The sequence below is a fragment of the Xenopus laevis genome, chromosome 1L, assembly GCF_017654675.1.
Source record: "Xenopus laevis strain J_2021 chromosome 1L, Xenopus_laevis_v10.1, whole genome shotgun sequence".
NCBI lineage: Eukaryota > Metazoa > Chordata > Amphibia > Anura > Pipidae > Xenopus > Xenopus laevis.
In genome coordinates, this window is record NC_054371.1 from 156040246 (window position 1) to 156059067 (window position 18822).

General features: G+C 40.1%; 1 protein-coding gene across 1 annotated transcript; it reads left to right on the top strand.

Annotated features, from left to right (window-relative positions):
- The first annotated feature begins 614 nt into the window (after positions 1-614).
- Positions 615-16853, top strand: inpp5j.L (inositol polyphosphate-5-phosphatase J L homeolog). Its single transcript, XM_018260322.2, has 13 exons — positions 615-1245; positions 4969-5519; positions 6036-6143; positions 6287-6395; positions 6970-7086; positions 8518-8693; positions 10197-10308; positions 12069-12178; positions 13408-13606; positions 13727-13864; positions 13953-14039; positions 15373-15477; positions 15622-16853. Exons 1-13 carry the CDS (start codon positions 1183-1185, stop codon positions 16099-16101), a joined length of 2355 nt encoding a protein of 784 aa, XP_018115811.1. The 5' UTR covers positions 615-1182; the 3' UTR covers positions 16102-16853.
- Positions 16854-18822: the final 1969 nt, after the last annotated feature.

Below are 18822 nucleotides of genomic sequence, written 5' to 3' on the forward strand. Positions count from 1 at the left end.
GGAGAATAAAGAGGTTGAGTGAGGAGAGGAAGTATAATAGTTTATAAAGTGGGCCCTCAGCCTAAGGTCTCTGGTGGGCCCCTGGCATCCCAGTCCAACACTGTCTATAAGAATATAATTTACAGGATATTCATGGCTCTGTATTATATATAGAGTGAGTGTGTGTGCAAATGTATGTGTGGGTACTGTAGACCACAACTAAATTAAATATTGAAAATTCAATTCACTAAAGCTTTGGGCTAGTGAGCTGTTCCAAGTTCCACCTACCAGATGTTTCTTTGGCTGCTGTCCCTTTTATCTATTAACATACATTATTAATCTAAGCTGACAATAGAACAATATCTACTGGCGCTGAAAACCAGTAAGGAAGGGCACGGTTGATGACCTGCCATAAAGTCTCTCTGTGCAGGAGTTGTATGTATTTGTTGCCTTATACCGCACATACAGTACCTTGCTATGCACAAGTGTAATTCACATAAAAGGCCAGCAGAGGGGGCTGACACTAGTCACACATGCCCCACATGCTCTCATTGCCTTTACGAGCTGCGGCACATGATGTGCAACCTGTGATATTGAACTACAGAATGAAGCAACGGGGATGCTGGGAGTTGTAGTGCAACTGTAGCTGGGATACTCGCGCTAAATAAAATACTTTTTGTGCTTCTGCCATATAAATGGGTTACTGCTTGTTTATTATGGTGTAAATGGCCTCCGTGTTCTTCGCTGAATATGGATTGTACTCAGCACTTCCTGAATAAAACATGGGGCCAAGGCCTTCAAGGACGACTTTGTACCGATCGGTTCCCTTTTTATGTCCTTTCCTGGGCCAGTCCCCGCTCACGTGACCTACAGGCAGGAAGCCTGGGCAGCAGGTGAGCTCTGGTAGCTGTGCCAATCACTCACCTTCCTGTAGCAGGAGCTGACCTTGCGCTGCCTGTTGTGTATACCAGTGGCCAGTCAGTGTGTGTTGCTATGACAGATAAGAAAGAGGCGGCGTTGTCTGACAATCTTTCAGCCATTCCATGAATGGGTTGACATCACACATTGAAGCTGACTACATAGTGGAGAAATAGCTGCCTGTCCCTTTAAAAGCCCTCTTTTAGGTTGATTCCCTGACGTCACCCAGTAGCAGAGAGAGCGAGGGAGAGGAGGAAGGAGGAGACGAGCATCTGCTGAGCAGCTATGGCACAGGAGCGGAGAGGGAGCAGCAGGGCAGCACAGGAGGAGGATACCTGGCACAGACAGGTAAGTACATTACACACACACACCCCTCTTGCCCCAGTCCCTGTGTGTCTAATGGAGCCAATTCAGTGCAGCATGGGCATCAGTGGGCAGCACAGAGGTGGCAATTTGCACATACCAATCAGTGTTCTGGATCAGAACTGGCTTGAGACAGATAGCTATTGCCCAAATCATTGCTGGCTGTATAGATTCATTTGTTACATGTGGGACGCAACAGTGAGGAGATCTATGCTGTGTTTGATAATGATGCGCACAATAAAGCAGACTTTATATCTAACAGGTGCAAACATGGGTGTGCGCAGAAAAGGTAAGCTAATATCACACAGGGTAGCTGAAGATGAACCTATTCATAACAATGCAGAAGATAACCTGATTAAGGCTTGCTTTGGGGTGAGAAGTATCCAAAAAAAAAAAACCCTTTTATATTGTTTTGAATTAAATTTGCAAACAATTTCTTGGAACTAGCTTGAGAAGTCTGGGTGGGAAAACTGCCCCCTCTTGCCCCCTTCTGCAGACACCCATGGGTGCAAATGCAGGAATATATGCAAGGCTGAGCTCCTGCTGCCACTGATAATCTCAGTCTGTCACCATACTATAGGGCAGTGCTATTCAATGACTCCCATAACTGGGGCCAGTAATCCGTTAAATAGGTGGTCTTAACCTGTGGGTCACCATGAGGTTTCAGATCAACAAGATCCCCTATAACCCAGCAAATATTTCCTCCTAAAATATAAATTAGCCATTAAAAGGTTATACATACTGTAATTATAAACCAAATCTTGGGTCACAAAATCTGTATTCCATTTGAGGAAAGAAACCCTATGTCATAATGACATATTAGCAGGCAATATAATGTGCAGCGAGGATGTCATACAAAAGGGCTGTGACATTCTTAGGCCAACTCATGGAAAATTCCCGAGGGGCTGCAGCCTCTTGGCTTTCAGCTGGACATATATGATAAGGGGTGTAACGTTTATAAAGATTGCGCTATAAGCAAGAAGACCATTGTGGAGCAAATACAGATATTTCTATTGGCCGGGTATAGAAAAAAAATACTTCCAGTACCTGTATTTTGCTTTAGTCACCATTTATCTTAAATGTATTTACTCTTGTTGCTCTAACTGCATGAGAAATTTATGCTTGTAGTGAATTTTGGTAATGACATGCATATTTTTGGCATTTGATGTGACCTGCTGTATTTCAGTGACGCAGTACAATGGAGAAATGCTGGCAGGCACCTGTGACATCAATTTATTAGCAGTTTATTATTAACATGCAATATATATTGCACACAAGCATGCTAGCATGGATTTCATCTACAAACTGGGTCTTTAACATTCATATACAGTGAATGCCCCCTCTAATTTCTTGTAGGCTGTGTTTGCTAAAATGATCTTGGCTGTGCACGTTTAAATAACTTACATGTTATGTTGTTTATTACACAATTATTTGTGCGGTCCACAACATGCCATGGTGATGGTATCTGTGTCATAACACGTGTGTCCAAGCCATAGGTTTAATAAAGAGACACTGATCCAGAAGTAGTCGATATTAGCCCAGTATTGTAGGGAGCCTAGGGGAGTCAAAGGGCGATGTGTCGTTTTAGTTTAAGTGTACAAAAAAAGGGGAACTCATATTTATATATCTGGCCAAATATGTGTATACATTGTAAGTAGAGGCACACACATGCATATTATAATGTTTCCCAATGGGCAAGATGTACAAAGCAAAGACATTAAAAGGAGATCTCTCTCCTTTCTTGTAGTAGATGAAATGACTCTATCAAACAGCAGCATGTGTATGCAGTTTAATATAGGGAGTCCACAGAATAATTGAGCATGTGATTAATTATTTATCACCATTTCTTGCTGCCTTTCACACAACGAATACATAAATGATGGCTCAAAATCCTTACGTTTAAGTACCCGATACACAGGGGAACAGACACAATATGCCTTTTTATTTTGTTACAACTTAAAGAGACTTACCCCACTATTGCCATGAATTGGGCCTGTGTATCCACCACAATGCATATTTATGTGCCCAAATGATGAAATACAAATGAATGATATACAAATATGGCTGCAGCCTGGGGATATAAAAATCACTGGGCAGTCTCCAGCTGGCCATAGAGGCAAAGATCCGATTGTACGAATCATCGTACGATCGGACTTTTCCCATCCCCCAACCTGCCACTAACCATTCCGATCAAATAAAGTAGAAAAGAACAGATCAGCTGATGTTCTTCCCCTGACAGCAATCGTACGAAAGTTATGTCCAACCAAAGCTAGTGACAGTCTCCCTCTGAAAATCGTACGATCGGCAATACATGCAGTGATATTACCCGCAGCCGACAGAAATCTTTTAACCTGTCCGATCGACCAAACGGCCGACTTCTAATGGATGAAAAATGTCGGGACTCTCCACACACGGTACGAAAATCATACGAATCCTTGATTCGTATGTTCAGATTTTCGAACAATATTTGAATTTTTTTAAAATTTTTATGTCATGGCGATCAGTCGATCGGACAGGTTAAAAGATTTATATTGGCTAATTATTATATCTCAGCATGTATTGCCTTTCTGATGATATAAATGGGAAACTGTCACTACTATTTGTCGGACATAACTTTCATACAATTGCTGCCTGTCAGTAATGACCAGAGAATCGTGTGATTTCTTCTCTTTGCTACTTTATTTTATCTGAATGGTTAGTTGCAGATTGGAAGATTGGCACGGACAATCGGTCGTCCGACTTTAGGCTATAATTTGTATGTCTATGGCCAGCTTAATTCTCTCGGCTGGACAACCTTACAAGTCATGAATGAACCTTAATTTCTTCAAAACTACCACACCTGATAGTCTTCAGCTGCCACACAGTGCTAGAAAATACCCTGCTAAAACATTCTTATTGCACAATCGCTCAAAATGCACACAAAAGGTATTTTTGAGCTATTATGTTACTTTAGTGTTTTAGCAGACGATTCCCAATACTGTCTTTGGCAGGGTATTTTTTGGTATATTGTAGCCACAACTAATCGCAGACGACAAATTGCACTGTGTGTCATTGCCCATAGGCTGTTGAGTAGTAGTTTGCAACATCTGGATGGTAGTCCATACCTTAAATGTTGTGTATATGTATATATATATGTATATATATATATATATATACATACATATACAGTATATATATATATATATTGTGTTGATGACCCTCTGTGTTTATCTCCTCTGTTTTCAACCTTCTTCGTTCCCTGTGTGCTATAACCACTGCTTCACTTAATGCTAATCTCTCTCTCTCTCTCTCTCTCTCTCTCTCTCGCTTATGCTCAGCTTTTCTGACCTTATTTTTTCGCAGCTGTCCTTTAATGACCTCTCTTTTTCTATGGCTTTTTTTCTCTCTATCTGTCAGTTTCCCTCTCCAGCACATTCTTGCTGCTCTCCCTGCCTCTCCAATGTCACCATCTCATGCCATTCTGATAAATCCACAGAAAGCTGTGGGTTATTTTTAGAGGCGTTATTTGGAGGCGTCAGGGAGAGGACACCAGTAACACAGATAAGGAGAGTAGCACACACAAAGGTTCTATGAATTCCCATTCCCCATTTAGCTTGAACATATTGGGATTTACTGAAGGTTATGCTTTATCTGATACAATAAAAAATGTGTGTTTATAATCCTCCATAGGAAAATATTTTTACATTACGTGTATGTGTTTTTCCTCAGATGGATTCACATGTACCATTTTCTGATCAATGTGTGTTTGTTGCTCCACCATCACCTGAGCTCCCTCCCAGACCCACTACTTTATCATCTCCCCGACTCAGCCCTGCAGGCTTTGGTAGGTCCCAGCCTGAAGGATCCAGTAGCTTTCAAACTCCCCTCACAGTGGTACAGCTCTCCACCCGTCCTCTTTCACCTGTTGGCTCTGCTGCCCCTGACCGATCCCAACCTGAAGGATCTCAGAGGCTCCATCCTTTAGGATCCCCAATAAATGTAAGAGTGGAATCTGGCAGATCACAGCCTGAGGGATCCTGTCCTAGTCTCTTGTCCCCAACCCGGCAGTTCCCACAGTTGCCTCCACCTCCATCCTCTCCTCATCGCTCTCCTGCTCCAAGTCCCAGAGGATCTCCTGAAGTCTCCAGGCCACCGCACAGAACACACGCTTCTAGGTCCCAAGAGCCACATCCAGCTCCTGATTTCATTCGTCCTTCCATAGCAGAAACTGGCAAATCCCAAGGAGAAAGTGCAGTGGATGGAGCTGGGAAGGACTTTAGGTAACATTACCAAAGATTTTCTTGGTCTCAAACAAATTTAAAAAATAACCTCTTAAGCTGGCCATAGACACAAAGATTTGATCGTACGATGATTCGTACGATCGGACTTCCCCATCTCCCGACCTGCCACTAACCATTCAGATCAAATAAATTACAAAAGAACAGATCAGCCCTGAAAGCAATTGTACGAAAGTTATGTCCGACAAAAGCTAGTGACAGTCTCCCACTGAAAATCGTATGATCGGCAATACATGCAGAGATATAACCTGCAGCCGACAGAAATCTTTTAACCTGTCCGATCGACCAAACGACCGTTCTCCGCCAGATGAAAAATGTCGGGACTCTCCACACACGGTCCGAAAATCGTACGAATCCTTGATTCGTACGATCAGATCTTTGTGTCTATGGCCAGCTTTAATCTGGTACCTGTAATATTAAGCAGTTATGGTAGGTGAGTTAAGGTAAATTTACAGTACACATTCATTTCATATTTGTTTTTTGTACTTTGATTGCAAGGATATATGTTATCACATGGAATGTTGGATGTGCTGTTCCACCCTCAGACCTCACCTCCCTCCTGTGCCTCAATGCTAGAGATGATAAAATCGACATGTTTGTTATTGGGTAAGAATTTAAGCCTCTTGTCTATGCATTCCCTGAGGGATATGCCTTTCTGTGCATGGTAGAACATGTACATGATATCTGTGTTACATTAATAGGTGAAAGTGCAATAGGAAATGAGTCACGCTCATGCTGTCTCTCCACAGGCTGCAGGAGGTCAATTCCATGATCAATAAACGCCTGAAAGATGCTCTGTTCTCAGATCAGTGGAGTGAGGTCTTTATGGATGTCCTCAGTCCTTTCAGCTATGTTCTGGTGAGCTCCAAAAAATACACCCTTACTACATATTTCCTGTTCTGCTTTTGTTTCATTAGTGTTATTGTGAATGCTGCGCTTAGACAGACAAATACAGTAGATACCATGCCTAGTGGAGGAATGTAGCCCAGCTCGCACTTAAAAATCTATTCAGTTAATCAATAAAGGGGGTAAAAGCTATTCATTAAATTTCAAATTTTTAGAGCTTGCAGATTCATGAAATACAGTTATAGGATCCATTATCCAAAACCCCGGTATCCAGAAAGCTCAGAATTACAGGAAGGCCTTCTACCCTAGACTTCATTTTAATCAAATAATTCAAATCTTTTTTAAAAAAATGTTTTGTTATGTAATAATAAAACAGTACCTTGTACTTGATCCCAACTAAGATGTAATTAATCCTTATTGGAAGCAAAACCAGCCTGTTGGGTTTAATTAATGTTTACATGATTTTTTAGTAGACTTGAGGTATGGCAATCTAAATTACAGAAAGATCCCTAATCTGAATTACAGGTCCCATAGTTGTATTTAAAAAATGTTATGTTTTGACCCTCCAATTTGCTATTGTCCATAGGTCAGCTCAGTGAGAATGCAAGGTTGTCTATTGCTGGTGTTTTCAAAGTATTTCCACTTGCCTTTCCTCCGGGACCTACAGACCGACTGCACAAGGACCGGCCTCGGAGGATACTGGGTCAGTGTGTGGATGTTTGTGGGCTGAACCATAATTCTTTGGAATAGGTTTTTAACATTCCAGTAAGACCAAAAAAAATGAAATGTTTCTATTTGCGAAAGAAATCTCTTTTTTATTGGGTGGTTGAACCCAAATGCTATCTGAACCCCCTCCCCCCCCAGGAGTCACCACTAAAAAAGTTGCATTCTAAACGTTTATGCAGAATGAGTTCAGGAGCCCTGCATGACAACCTCCATGGTAACGGTTCCAGTGCTATGGCAATGTTTTACTAAAGGGATGTCATAAGCATAGATATTCCCTTGTGTTAAGCAGAAATCATCCTGATATTTTTAGTTTAGCAGCCCTTAAAAGGAAACAGTGTCCCTGTCTTTTTAGCCCTTTAGCAGTGCGAAACTTGATGATACTGGGCCCCACCGCAAATTCATTTTAGGGCCCCCAACATATCCAAAGGTTGACCTGTTTTACAAATTTATGCTTAATATTGTTTGTGGGGCCCCCTGTACCTCCTGTTCCCCCTGCAGCCACAGGGTCTGCTTCCTCTGTATTTACACCCCTGCCCTTTAGTAAATTCATAGACATCTCTTTCCCATATACCATGTCATATATATATATATATAATGGTGCTATTAAAGAGGTTCAGGACGCTTTTTGTTTTTGCATATTATCTCATAGTGATACACCTCTGACAGAATAAAGATTAAACACACCTACAGTAGGCACACCACTCCCTCCAGTCTTATAAACATACTGGGGTGCTAATTCCCTAAACACCTAAAAAAATTAGTGATTGGACTACATTCATAGCAGTCATGCCAACCATTCGTTCAGCTGCAGGGGCTTGCTCCACACAGTATCTTGATATTTGTTACTGTCCTGATTTTGTGTGCTCTGAGTTACATTTAAACTTTGTTCTTGAGCAAACCAAGAAATACTGCCAAATTGTCTTTTATACTAAGGGCTTCCATATTCTGCTGATTGGGCTTATAGGAAATGAAGCCATAAAACAGGAGATCAAATTAATTTATAAATGGAAATGAGCCAAGCTGAGATTTAATTCACATATGATATATGGGCCCCCTGATGTTTAATGGAAAGTGTTATAAAATCAGAGAAGCAGAGATCGACCTATAGGAAAAAAAACAAGCTAAGATGATTTTCTTCCAAATAAATTGTTATAATGATTTTGGTAGAGTGGAATTACAAAAAAATAACATGATTCATTTCTAAAAGTGCCAATTGCAAATTGCCAGCATAATCATTATGGATAAGCCAAATTCATATTTCACAAAATTTTCAGCCAAATCACAAACTCATATTTGCATATTTCAACTTAAAAAAATACAAAAATCTTTATAAATGCAAAAAAAGTTTTCTATGGTAATTCTAGCACCTAGCAATTGTAAATGAGCCCTAATGTTTCCTTATTTATAGGGTAACAAGGGAGGAGTCAGCATTCGATTGTCTCTTTTTGGTCACATGGTATGCTTTCTTAATTGCCATTTACCGGCTCATATGGAGAATACTGATCAGCGTGTGGATAATTTTGAAAGCATCTTACATCTTCAGCAGTTCCAGGGACCGCTGGCTAATGGTGTTTTGGACCATGAGTAAGTAATAATACCAGTAAGTCTGTACCATTATAATGTCATTTGTTTATATTACTGCCATCTTTAATGGCAATATCACAATGTGCTATTAACTACTGTGACACAGTAGTAGTGTTGATGCATGAAAGTTGGCGGTTTCACGCAGCCTGTAGTAATAGTGTGAGGTGTCTGTGAGCTTTTTGAACGATAGACTGACTGCTTGAGCGTATAACCCCTTATAACCCAATGTCACATGCGTATGTAGCAGTGCTTCCATGACAATTACTTTTCCAGTTTAATCCCCTCCATACCTGATACCTACTGCTGCACGACTGTGCTGGGAATCATCAAAATCTATCAGTTTAGTTTAGGTGGCCATACATGGAGAAATCCGCTTGTTTCATAACTTTGAGGTTGGGTTGATCTGATAGTTTGGCCCCAAGGTCAAAAGATTGGATCACTCTGACTTGGATTCAGGCTGTCGGGGGAAGGAATCCCATCAAAAAGCCCATGCTATAATTGCCCAAATGGGAATTTCAGATCTGCCTGACATTTGAATGAATTTCAACCACATACTGGTTGGATAGTCCTGTCAGCAGGCCCCATGGGCAGATAAGCTTCCAATTCCGTCTGTCTGCAGCTTTTATCAACCCTTGTATAGCCAAATTTAGGCTCCAACCCATTGGGGGAAGGACATTTCTTTGTCATTCTGTTTAACATTATTATCTTCGCTTCTAAACAAGACATCCTAGAAAGCTCTGTAAATGGTATGACATTTCAATAAATGCAAAACATTAGCACAGAGTGTAGGTTGGCCAGGAAAATTAGCTTGAATTTGTATTTGTCAAAGGTTTAAATATTATTTCTGTGTGTGCCTTAGAGTCCTTTGACTTGTTTGTTCTGTAGTTCTCACTGATCAGTGCTAATTGCTCTGGATTCATGTTTATATATATATATATATATATATTCCACAATATGACATATAATATGTGTACATTTTATATATATATATATATATATATATATATATATATATATATATATATATATTCAATTAAAAATATCAGGCCCAAGAGCAGTGCTGGTTAAAAGAAAAGGCAACTATGACGTACATTATTGTAATAAAAATAACATATATTATTATACAAATTAACAGTATAACTTTTTTTTGAAGAGCATCATTTTAAGTGTTAAGACTTATAACCTGGTGAAAATAAAATGGTGCTGTACATGTTTATGGAGATAGAGACATGGTAATGTATAGGTAAAGTAACCTCACACGCACATAATCTGTAGTGAAATGTATGTCCCCTTCTAGTGTCCAGGGTTTCAGTAGGCATCCCCCCCCCTCGTTCCTGGAGAGTATGCTGACCCAACCCTTGCACTATAAGTGTGTGAGTAAAAATGTTCTTAGCCTGAAGGTACAAATTAAAATATTGGGCAGTGCTGTGAGTGTGAGGCTACACTAGACTTTGGAGAGGGAATGGAACATCCCTAAAACCCTAATACTTTTTCTACTTCTAGCTTGGTGTTCTGGTTTGGAGATCTTAACTTTCGAATAGAGGATCTGGATATGCATTTTGTGAAATCTGCTATACAAGGCAACAAGCTGGCTCTACTGTGGGAGAAGGACCAGGTGAGGGGCCTAAGGAGGACCAAGAATAACATGGACCTTTCCCCACGAAGCATAACTGCCACATGTAAATATATAGGTTTTTGCACCATAGGATTGTTGTGCTTTGTGATAAAGCTGGAGCTCTGCAATTCGTCGCCATTTGCACAGATCTGATTTAATGATTTCTAAACTAACGGCTAGTTTCAAAGAGAAAGCTACATTTCTTAGAATTAAATGTTTGGAGAGAAATTCTCCATATCCACTGTTGCTTCTTGATCAGACAAATACTCTATGATGTTGTTGATCCTGTAATTTTCCAGACCTTTTCCTTTTTTTCATTGCCTGTTTTACTTTTAAAGCAGGATATCTTCTCTTCTTTTGTGCTGCAACATTTGGTCAGCTCATAACAAAGCATAGGGATATATAACATGTAAGGAATATATAACATGTAAGGTATATTTAAGAGTATAATATACAGTATACTTTCTATGTTCATATGCTCCATCAGTTACAAAACGCTTCCTGTTTGCAGAGGTCATTTGTGTGTATATGCAAGTGGTGAAATTGTTACATGCACGATGTAACCAGGGAGGAACCATCTGGGCAGACTGTACCACATAATGTAACTGCTAGGGGGCACATGGTCTCCAGCATTAGCAGGCTCCAACTGGTAGATATGATAACTGATACAGTGGCCCTTTAAAAGTAGCCTGACATATGTACTGCATTTTTAGTGGTAATACTGCTGGGTGTAAAAGATTGGATTGCACTGTGCCAAACCTTTCTTCCCATCCAAAGAAATAGTAGTAAGGTTTTAGTGGGCAGAGCGCAGATATCTAGATCAGTTCTCTCTTCCTGGTATCACCTCCAGGGGCTATTAAAATACTATTACAATCACGTCTGGTGTAATGCCATTTGTAGACAGCAGATGGTGCTATCTAGAGGTTCATGTATTGTAGGGAAGAATGGGAATTAGAAAACACAAGTCTTATTGCAATAACGATAACTCTTGTGCTACAGCAAATTTACCCTAAACTGATGGTGCACATCTCTTTTATCAAACAGTATGTGAGTGCTTGTGGAGTATGGACAGTTAGTACTATCTCAAATAAGCCAAATATAGGTTGTACATTAATCTGAATTAATACAGTAGGGAGTCATATACTGTAGTCAAGTATAATATTCATTTCTTCTATCTTGTATTACAGCAAGACCCGCAGAATTTAGGCGTATTTACCTTTCCACAGTTATAATTTCTGCTTAAATGTAACATATATGTAGATAATTTAGCATTTAGCTATATGCCCTATATACCCTAGCAACCATGCATTGATTTGAATAAGTGACTGGAATATGAAAAGGAGAGGCCTAAATTAAAACATGAGCAATAAAAAATAGCAATTAATATGTAGCCTTATAGAGCATTTGTTTTTTTATGCTGGAAAGAGTCAGAAGAAGACAAATCATTCAAAATCTATAAAAAAGAAAAAATGAAGGCCAATTGAAAAGTTGCTTAGAATTAGCCATTCTATAACATACTAAAAATTACCTCAAAGGTGAATCACCCCTTTAAGTCAGTAGAAAGATGTCAGCAGCATATAGTGTTTATTCTCTCTCTCTGTCAATAATACTGAATTTATAAATTTTTTATTACAAAAAGTTCAAAGTTCAAGTTGAGCCGCTGCAGAAATATTCCTTAAAAAATCCATTACACGAGGCTCATCAATTGTGGGGTGTCACAAGCAGTTAACTAGATGCTATTTTATTTTTACTTGTTTCAGTTAAACACGGCAAAAATTTTCGAGCCAGTGCTTAATGGCTTCATGGAGGGTCCTCTGACCTTTCCTCCCACGTACAAGTTTGATGTAAGCACCAACACGTATGACACAAGGTAAGAAAGTCTGCAGATTCACAGCAGTTAGTTGTTGGGTTGGCGCGTGATCAGGTGGAATGACTTATGGTTGAACCAGATGTGGCATCAGCCTGTGGGTAAGTACAGAGGTACATATTGTCATGTACCTTATCTGGAGTGTGAGCATATGATCATGACTTTGTAGCAACCACTGAATTTTCAGGTTGATGATGTCTAAATCTCATAATCTGTACTGAGCAGTGAGAAATTCTGTTCTTTGCCCTTGGAAAGAACCACACTTAGACACCGGGTAATGCTCAAACTCAGAAGATAAAGCTTTATTGATTAGGTGCACCAATACTGCAAACAGCAAATACAGTATTTGGCAGCTCCAGACAATGATCTGCCTGGTTCCTTGTTGCACATATTTGTATACCATGATACAAACACCATTAACATTTTTGATTACACATTTTTCTAAATCATTCTTTAGAAAAAATTTTGAAAATTATTGGTCAGTTCATCATTCCCATATCACATAATCACATATTATTGGATTTTAATGTCTGAGCGCCATCTGTAATGAAGCAGGCTTCCATATCTTAGGTTAGCATACCAAACGAGTTACCCTTTATGTCATATGATTAAGAACTTTATTTTTTATTTCCAAACTCTGGGAATATCTGAAATACAAGCAATGTGAGTTTCTATAAGCAAAGCAATTATTTGCTAACTTGACCTGAATTTGAGGCCTATGACTCTGTTCCTGATCCTAATATTCCCCTTTCTAGTTTGGAAAGTCTGGGAAGGGTAATCCAACAGGCTGTAGTTGGACTATAATTACATCAAATTCGTGGGGCTAATCATTGAGTGCAGCAGAAAATGGAGTATCCCGGATTATAGTGATGTACTGTCGAGCCAATAGGGGTGCACCTTTACAGCCAGGCATAGCCTTTAGCAGACACATTTTTATTAGCAATATAACACACCATGGGGAAGTATGCAAACCAATAATTGAATAACCAGCTGTACAATATTACCCCCAAAATTCACCAAACTAGCTGGTTAGTTACTATCCAGGTAAGGGATTATTCCGTTTAGACTCAAAGGATTTTCTGCAGGTGGTCATCCACCTCATCATGATTGTCAGTTTTGTAGGTGCAACATTCTTGACCATGAGCATGCACACATCTTAAAAAGTATCCTTACTGTGTATTGGAAAGTAATGAAGCAGCAACGTGTTGTAACTCTAATCATGTTCTCCTAAGTTCTAAGAAAAGAAAGCCAGCCTGGACTGATCGCATTCTGTGGAAGATGAAAAATCCAATTCCTCAGAGCCCTGCCACACAACCGGGCATGATCAGCACAAGGTCTAAAGAATTAGCAGTGACCTTACTCAGTTACGGAAGCCACATGCAGTATACAGAGAGCGACCATAAGCCTGTGTCTGCTATCTTCTCACTGCAGGTAAAATCAAGATTCCAGTCCATGTTCAGATTTAGTGTTGTCGTGCTGCTTCAGTAAGATACTATAAAAGCGGTTATTCACACTTCTACAAGAGACCTCTGTTATTTCTGTTTTTAATAGTTCTCCTCCTGTATTGTTGCTCCTCTGGTCCAAATATTAGTGCGTGATGAGTGGTTGCAGCCTGATGATGCCCATGTCGTCTATCGATGGTCTCCGGTATACATGAAGAGTTCCTGGGATTGGATTGGACTTTATAGAGTCAGTAATCTGTACAATCACTTCTGTACTGTATATGAAGCACTTGCTAAGCATTGATTCATTTTCTCTCTCTATCTCTCATATACAGGTGGGATTTAGACATCACAAAGATTATGTTTCTTATGTGTGGGCAAAATCTGATGAAGAAACAGAGAGAGGGGAACACCAGCACGAGGTCTGCAGCTAAGACAATAAAAAGCATATATGTGTCAGCACCTGTCTGGAGTGTAGGCACCAGTTTTCAGCAGATACCAATTTCACAGCTCAGACAGCCATTATTAGATTTGATTTGAGGCTTTACAGCAGGGGTCCCAAAACTTTCTTTACCCATGAGCATGCGCACACAAATTTTAAGGTCAGTTCACAGAACAAATTGTGGTGCGCACAAAGAATTTTTTGTGAAAACACCACATTTTGCATTAATTCTGACCTATGCACACAGTTTTGCTCACACAAGTTTAAAATGTGCGCACAAAATAATTTTTTTGCATACATAGTTGAGAAGAAATTAGAGGGAACATTGCTCGTGAGGCACAATTAATTGTAAAATTCTTTGGGGTGTCAAATAAACGCTATGATTAGCTATTTGCTAAACCATGTTTGGACTGGCAGTCTAAAGGAGGCTCTGTTTGGCAGTACACCTGGTTTATTCAAAAAAAAAACTTGCCTCCAAGCCGAGCACCTGCTTTGAGGCCACTGGGAGCGACAGCCTAGGGGTTGGTGAGAAACATTTTGCTCACAAGCCACTGGTTGGGGATCACTGCTTTACAGTAAACAGTTTAGTCAACTAAAACCATGTGCAGAATTTCCAGCACAGTTCCTGTTCCAGCTCATATAAACTTCAGCAGTGCAGAGCCAAGGCATATCACAATGACTTCACTGTAAGCTGAGTTATAGCTCAATACCCAAGGTCATGGAGGCACTATGTGTGTCCACCGGTACAGGGCTGGAACTAGGGGTAAGCAGAAGAAGCAGCTACCTATGACACAATAATAGAGGCGCTAGGCAGCTAGAATTGTCTTCTGCCTACCCTAGTCTGCACCTTTTAGTCTTACTCCCCTTCCCTCCTGACACCATCCCCTCCATTGCTGCCCCTCTCCCCTCCGTTTCTCACCCCTCCCTCCATCGCTCACCTCTGTCCTTCGTATGCGCACGCACAGGGGGCTGGCCCTGCACTGGTATAGACCATAATCAGCAGCACATATTTATCAGAAGATGCAATTAAGAGTACCACTATGTCCAAAGAAAAAAATGCAGCCGTCCAACCTGCACAAACTCATTACTAGCTGACAACTTTCACACCCAGATAAGCCATTAGAAGATCAGGATGGCAATCATAAATCAGAAAAGCAGCACAATACAAAGTCAGACGAATAACACAGACACATGCATTAAACATAGAAACTGCTTGGTCGCTAAGTAGTCATCCATAACCATGCAGTCACATGAAATTGTTGCATGATCTGGTAAGCACTCTGTACCAGTATTCTCACTGTATTTTATTATAGGTGGTGTTCAATGAGGAATCACTTCCAAAGGGGACCAGCGAGTACCTTCTTGGTTATTTCAGTAACAACTTTGGCACACTAATTGGAATCACTGAGCCGTTCCAGGTAAAGACCTATAATGAGATTTGCCTTTGTTTTTTTCTTTATGAGCATTGTCTCACCAGTACTTGCTATGTCAGGGTTTTTTGCATTTTATAATCATATATATTCTTCCCATGCCCTTATACAGTATGTACCTTTTTATTTTAGATCTCTTTGCCTGACTCAGAGGCAGGTTCTTCCTCTGACAGTTCAGATCCCAGTTCAGAAGAGGAAGATAGCACTCATATTCTTCTACGACCGAAATCCCGTAGCCCCAGTCCAGCCAGTGCACGTTCACCGCGGAGCAGGAGTCCAGCTTTGGCTCGTCTCCATGATCTCATGATTCCCGGCACTTCGTGCCAGAAGAGCCGCAGTCCCTCCCCTAACAGGACCAAGAGCCCCAAACATGACAGGGGCCAGAGATCTCGGTCCAGAGAATCATCTCGTCGAAGCAAGGGTAAAAGAGTGCAGAGCCCCCTTGTGCTCCAGGCTATAGCTGTGCCTATCGTGAGGCCAGCAGCGGTGGGCCAAGGCTCTAATCCCCAGGCCGCTTCCCCTAGCTCTCCAAAGCCAAAATCAAAGCTGCAGTCCTCTACCCAATGTCACGGAGACTCACATGGTTCAACAAAGAGGCAAGAGCTGCTGTAAACTAGGCCTCCCTTTCACAAATCTTTGCACTATTGTGACATTTTGAGATGTTAACTGGAAACTGGAGTAACAGATCCTGATATTTGTATATATGTGGGAATGGAAAAAGTGAGAAAAACATTGACCACAGAGTTTTCTGCATTGCCCTGTGTCATGAGCCTTTATTTTCCCAAGTCTTTGGCATATATATTGTTAAAATGTCCTTAAATTTTCACCATGTTGTTTTTGGTTGTATGCCACTTTCGCGGCATTCATCAGATTGGCCTGTACGGCTGTTGTATGCTTTTCTCAGTTTTGCAGGAGTTTATGTTTAGCGAATTAGGCAAGAGCAGCAGATAATCTTTAGGGTTAACAGGTATATTTAGTAGCACATTTATTATTGTATATGTAGAGACACAATAGGGACAGCCTCTATAAAAGGGATGTATTGTGAGAACTTATTGCAGCTGTTATTCTGTAAGATGGGACATTCTCTAGCCTAGATACTAATCAGATGGACATTTCATCCCATTGCACAGGGTTTTCTAGTAAGCACATATACTTCCACGTAACGATGTTAACAATAACAACCACACTGCTTGATCCATGGCTTTAAAGTGGCCTCAGTCCCTTTTTGAACGTTTTAGTCTTGCATAGAGATGCATTCATATAGAATTATTACTAAATTAAGATACTGTTTATTATCTGGAGCAGCTGCTTGTTGTTGAGACAGCTCCCTGCATACATTCCTCACTTTTTTACTGTGCTTTTAAAGGAAAACTATACCCCCCAAACAATGTAGGTCTCTATTAAAAGATACTGAGTAAAACAGCTCATGCGTAAAACCCTGCTTCATGTAAATGAACCATTATCATAATAATATACTTTTTTAGTAGTATGTGCCATTGGGTAATCATAAATAGAAAATTGCCATTTTAAAAAATAAGGGCCGCCCCCTGAGATCGTACGATTCACTGTGCACACATACAAACCACATGTAAGGTCACATGAGCCAATTAACAGACAGAGTTCTGCCTTTTGCTTCCTCACTTCTTCCTGTTACAGTTAGTGTTGTAGTATTTCTGGTCAGGTGATCTCTGAGGCAGCACAGATAGAGTCACGAAATGGTGGTTCAAGGCAACAGATGTAAAAGGGCAATATTTATGTAAATATATATTCCAGTTTGGTAAGATTCTTTAATATGTCATTCAATTTGATATAAACTATCTGTTGCTTAAGTATTCGTTTTGGGGCTATAGTTTTCCTTTAATCAGCTGTTTAGCATCTGGCAGGGTTTAGTAAGGGTGCGGTATAATATATTCTGTAAAATTGTAGCCTAAAAACAACTGTGAAGTAGGGGGTGTATTGTTTATTTTTTTAGACTGTGGTTTTAAATTCCTGTTCTAGTGAGCTGTAAACGAAAGTACCATGTATTTGTTGTTGAAAGATGTTTTTGGAATTAGTTCACATCAAATTAAGGGCTGCCCCATGGACTACTCCAGGCTCTTGCAGGCATACATACAGGGACTCATTTACTAACAATGGGGAAATTTGCTACAATGCAGTAACCTATATCAATCAAACAGCAGTTTACTGATCAATTCTGATCGATTGCTATGGATAACTATAATCGAACATAAATGAGCATATGTCCCCAGTGTTAGTAAAGGAGCCCCACTGTACCTGGCCACTTACCTGATGTTCCATGTTTGCAGAGACATTTATAGAAAACTGGTGCTGTACTAGGGGAAGCTGCCCTCAAACAACTAGAAGTTAATGCAACATTCCTTTAGTTACAGAATTATATGGAGACTTTGCTATACACAGAGAAATTAGTGCTGGAGTGTTGTGGTTGTGCTGCATTTATTTGAACAGGGCCTTATGCCTGTTTTGTACAAGATGTGAATCAGTGTTTTAATATGATTTTTCTGAAATCACCCACCTCATATAAATGTTTTTTTGGGGATAGACTTTACCTTCCCTTTATTTTGTATAACTGATCAGGAAAACATTGTCGTTGGTTATTTTGTGTTGAAAGTCTTATTTATCTTAATATTTGCTTTTATGTGCAGGGGAGCAGCCATGATTGCTGCAACAAAGTCACATTTAAACATTCTAAGGAAAACGTGTCCCTAGTGGTCAATTGTAAGATGGTGACATTTAGTTTGGATTTAATAAGCAATACCGTTTTAAATAAGCATCACTTAGACATGGGATTACTTTGTTTAAAAGCCCACACAAAACATATACATAACTGGGCAGCATCGTGGTCTTTTTGCTACATGACTGCAGCGAGTGCCTGCATGCCAATTCCATTTTGGAACGTATTTAAACTAGATGACCACACAACTGTACACTTGCATGTTGTGCTTGCTCTCTCATACAGTAAATACACACTTATTAAACTTGTGATAGATTAATGGAGCAGAAGGCTAAGGTCACCAGACTTTCCCTTGTTATGCCAAATACCTGTGGAAAGACTGCAAAGTTATAATTCAGAACAGCACCATGCAATAAGTACTGTGTGCTTCATTAAAGGGTAAACACATCTGAAATTAGTTTTAGGACAAGCAGAGCACTTTTTGGAGTTTTGAGCTCGATGTTTATAATTATCCCCAAAACACAACTCCAACATTCCCAGAAGTGTTCCCTTTAGGTTTGGATTTAGATCTGGATTTAGTCTGGAAGAGCTTGCCACTAGAAATGCAGCAGTTACAGTAGATCTGCCTATGCCCTATGGGG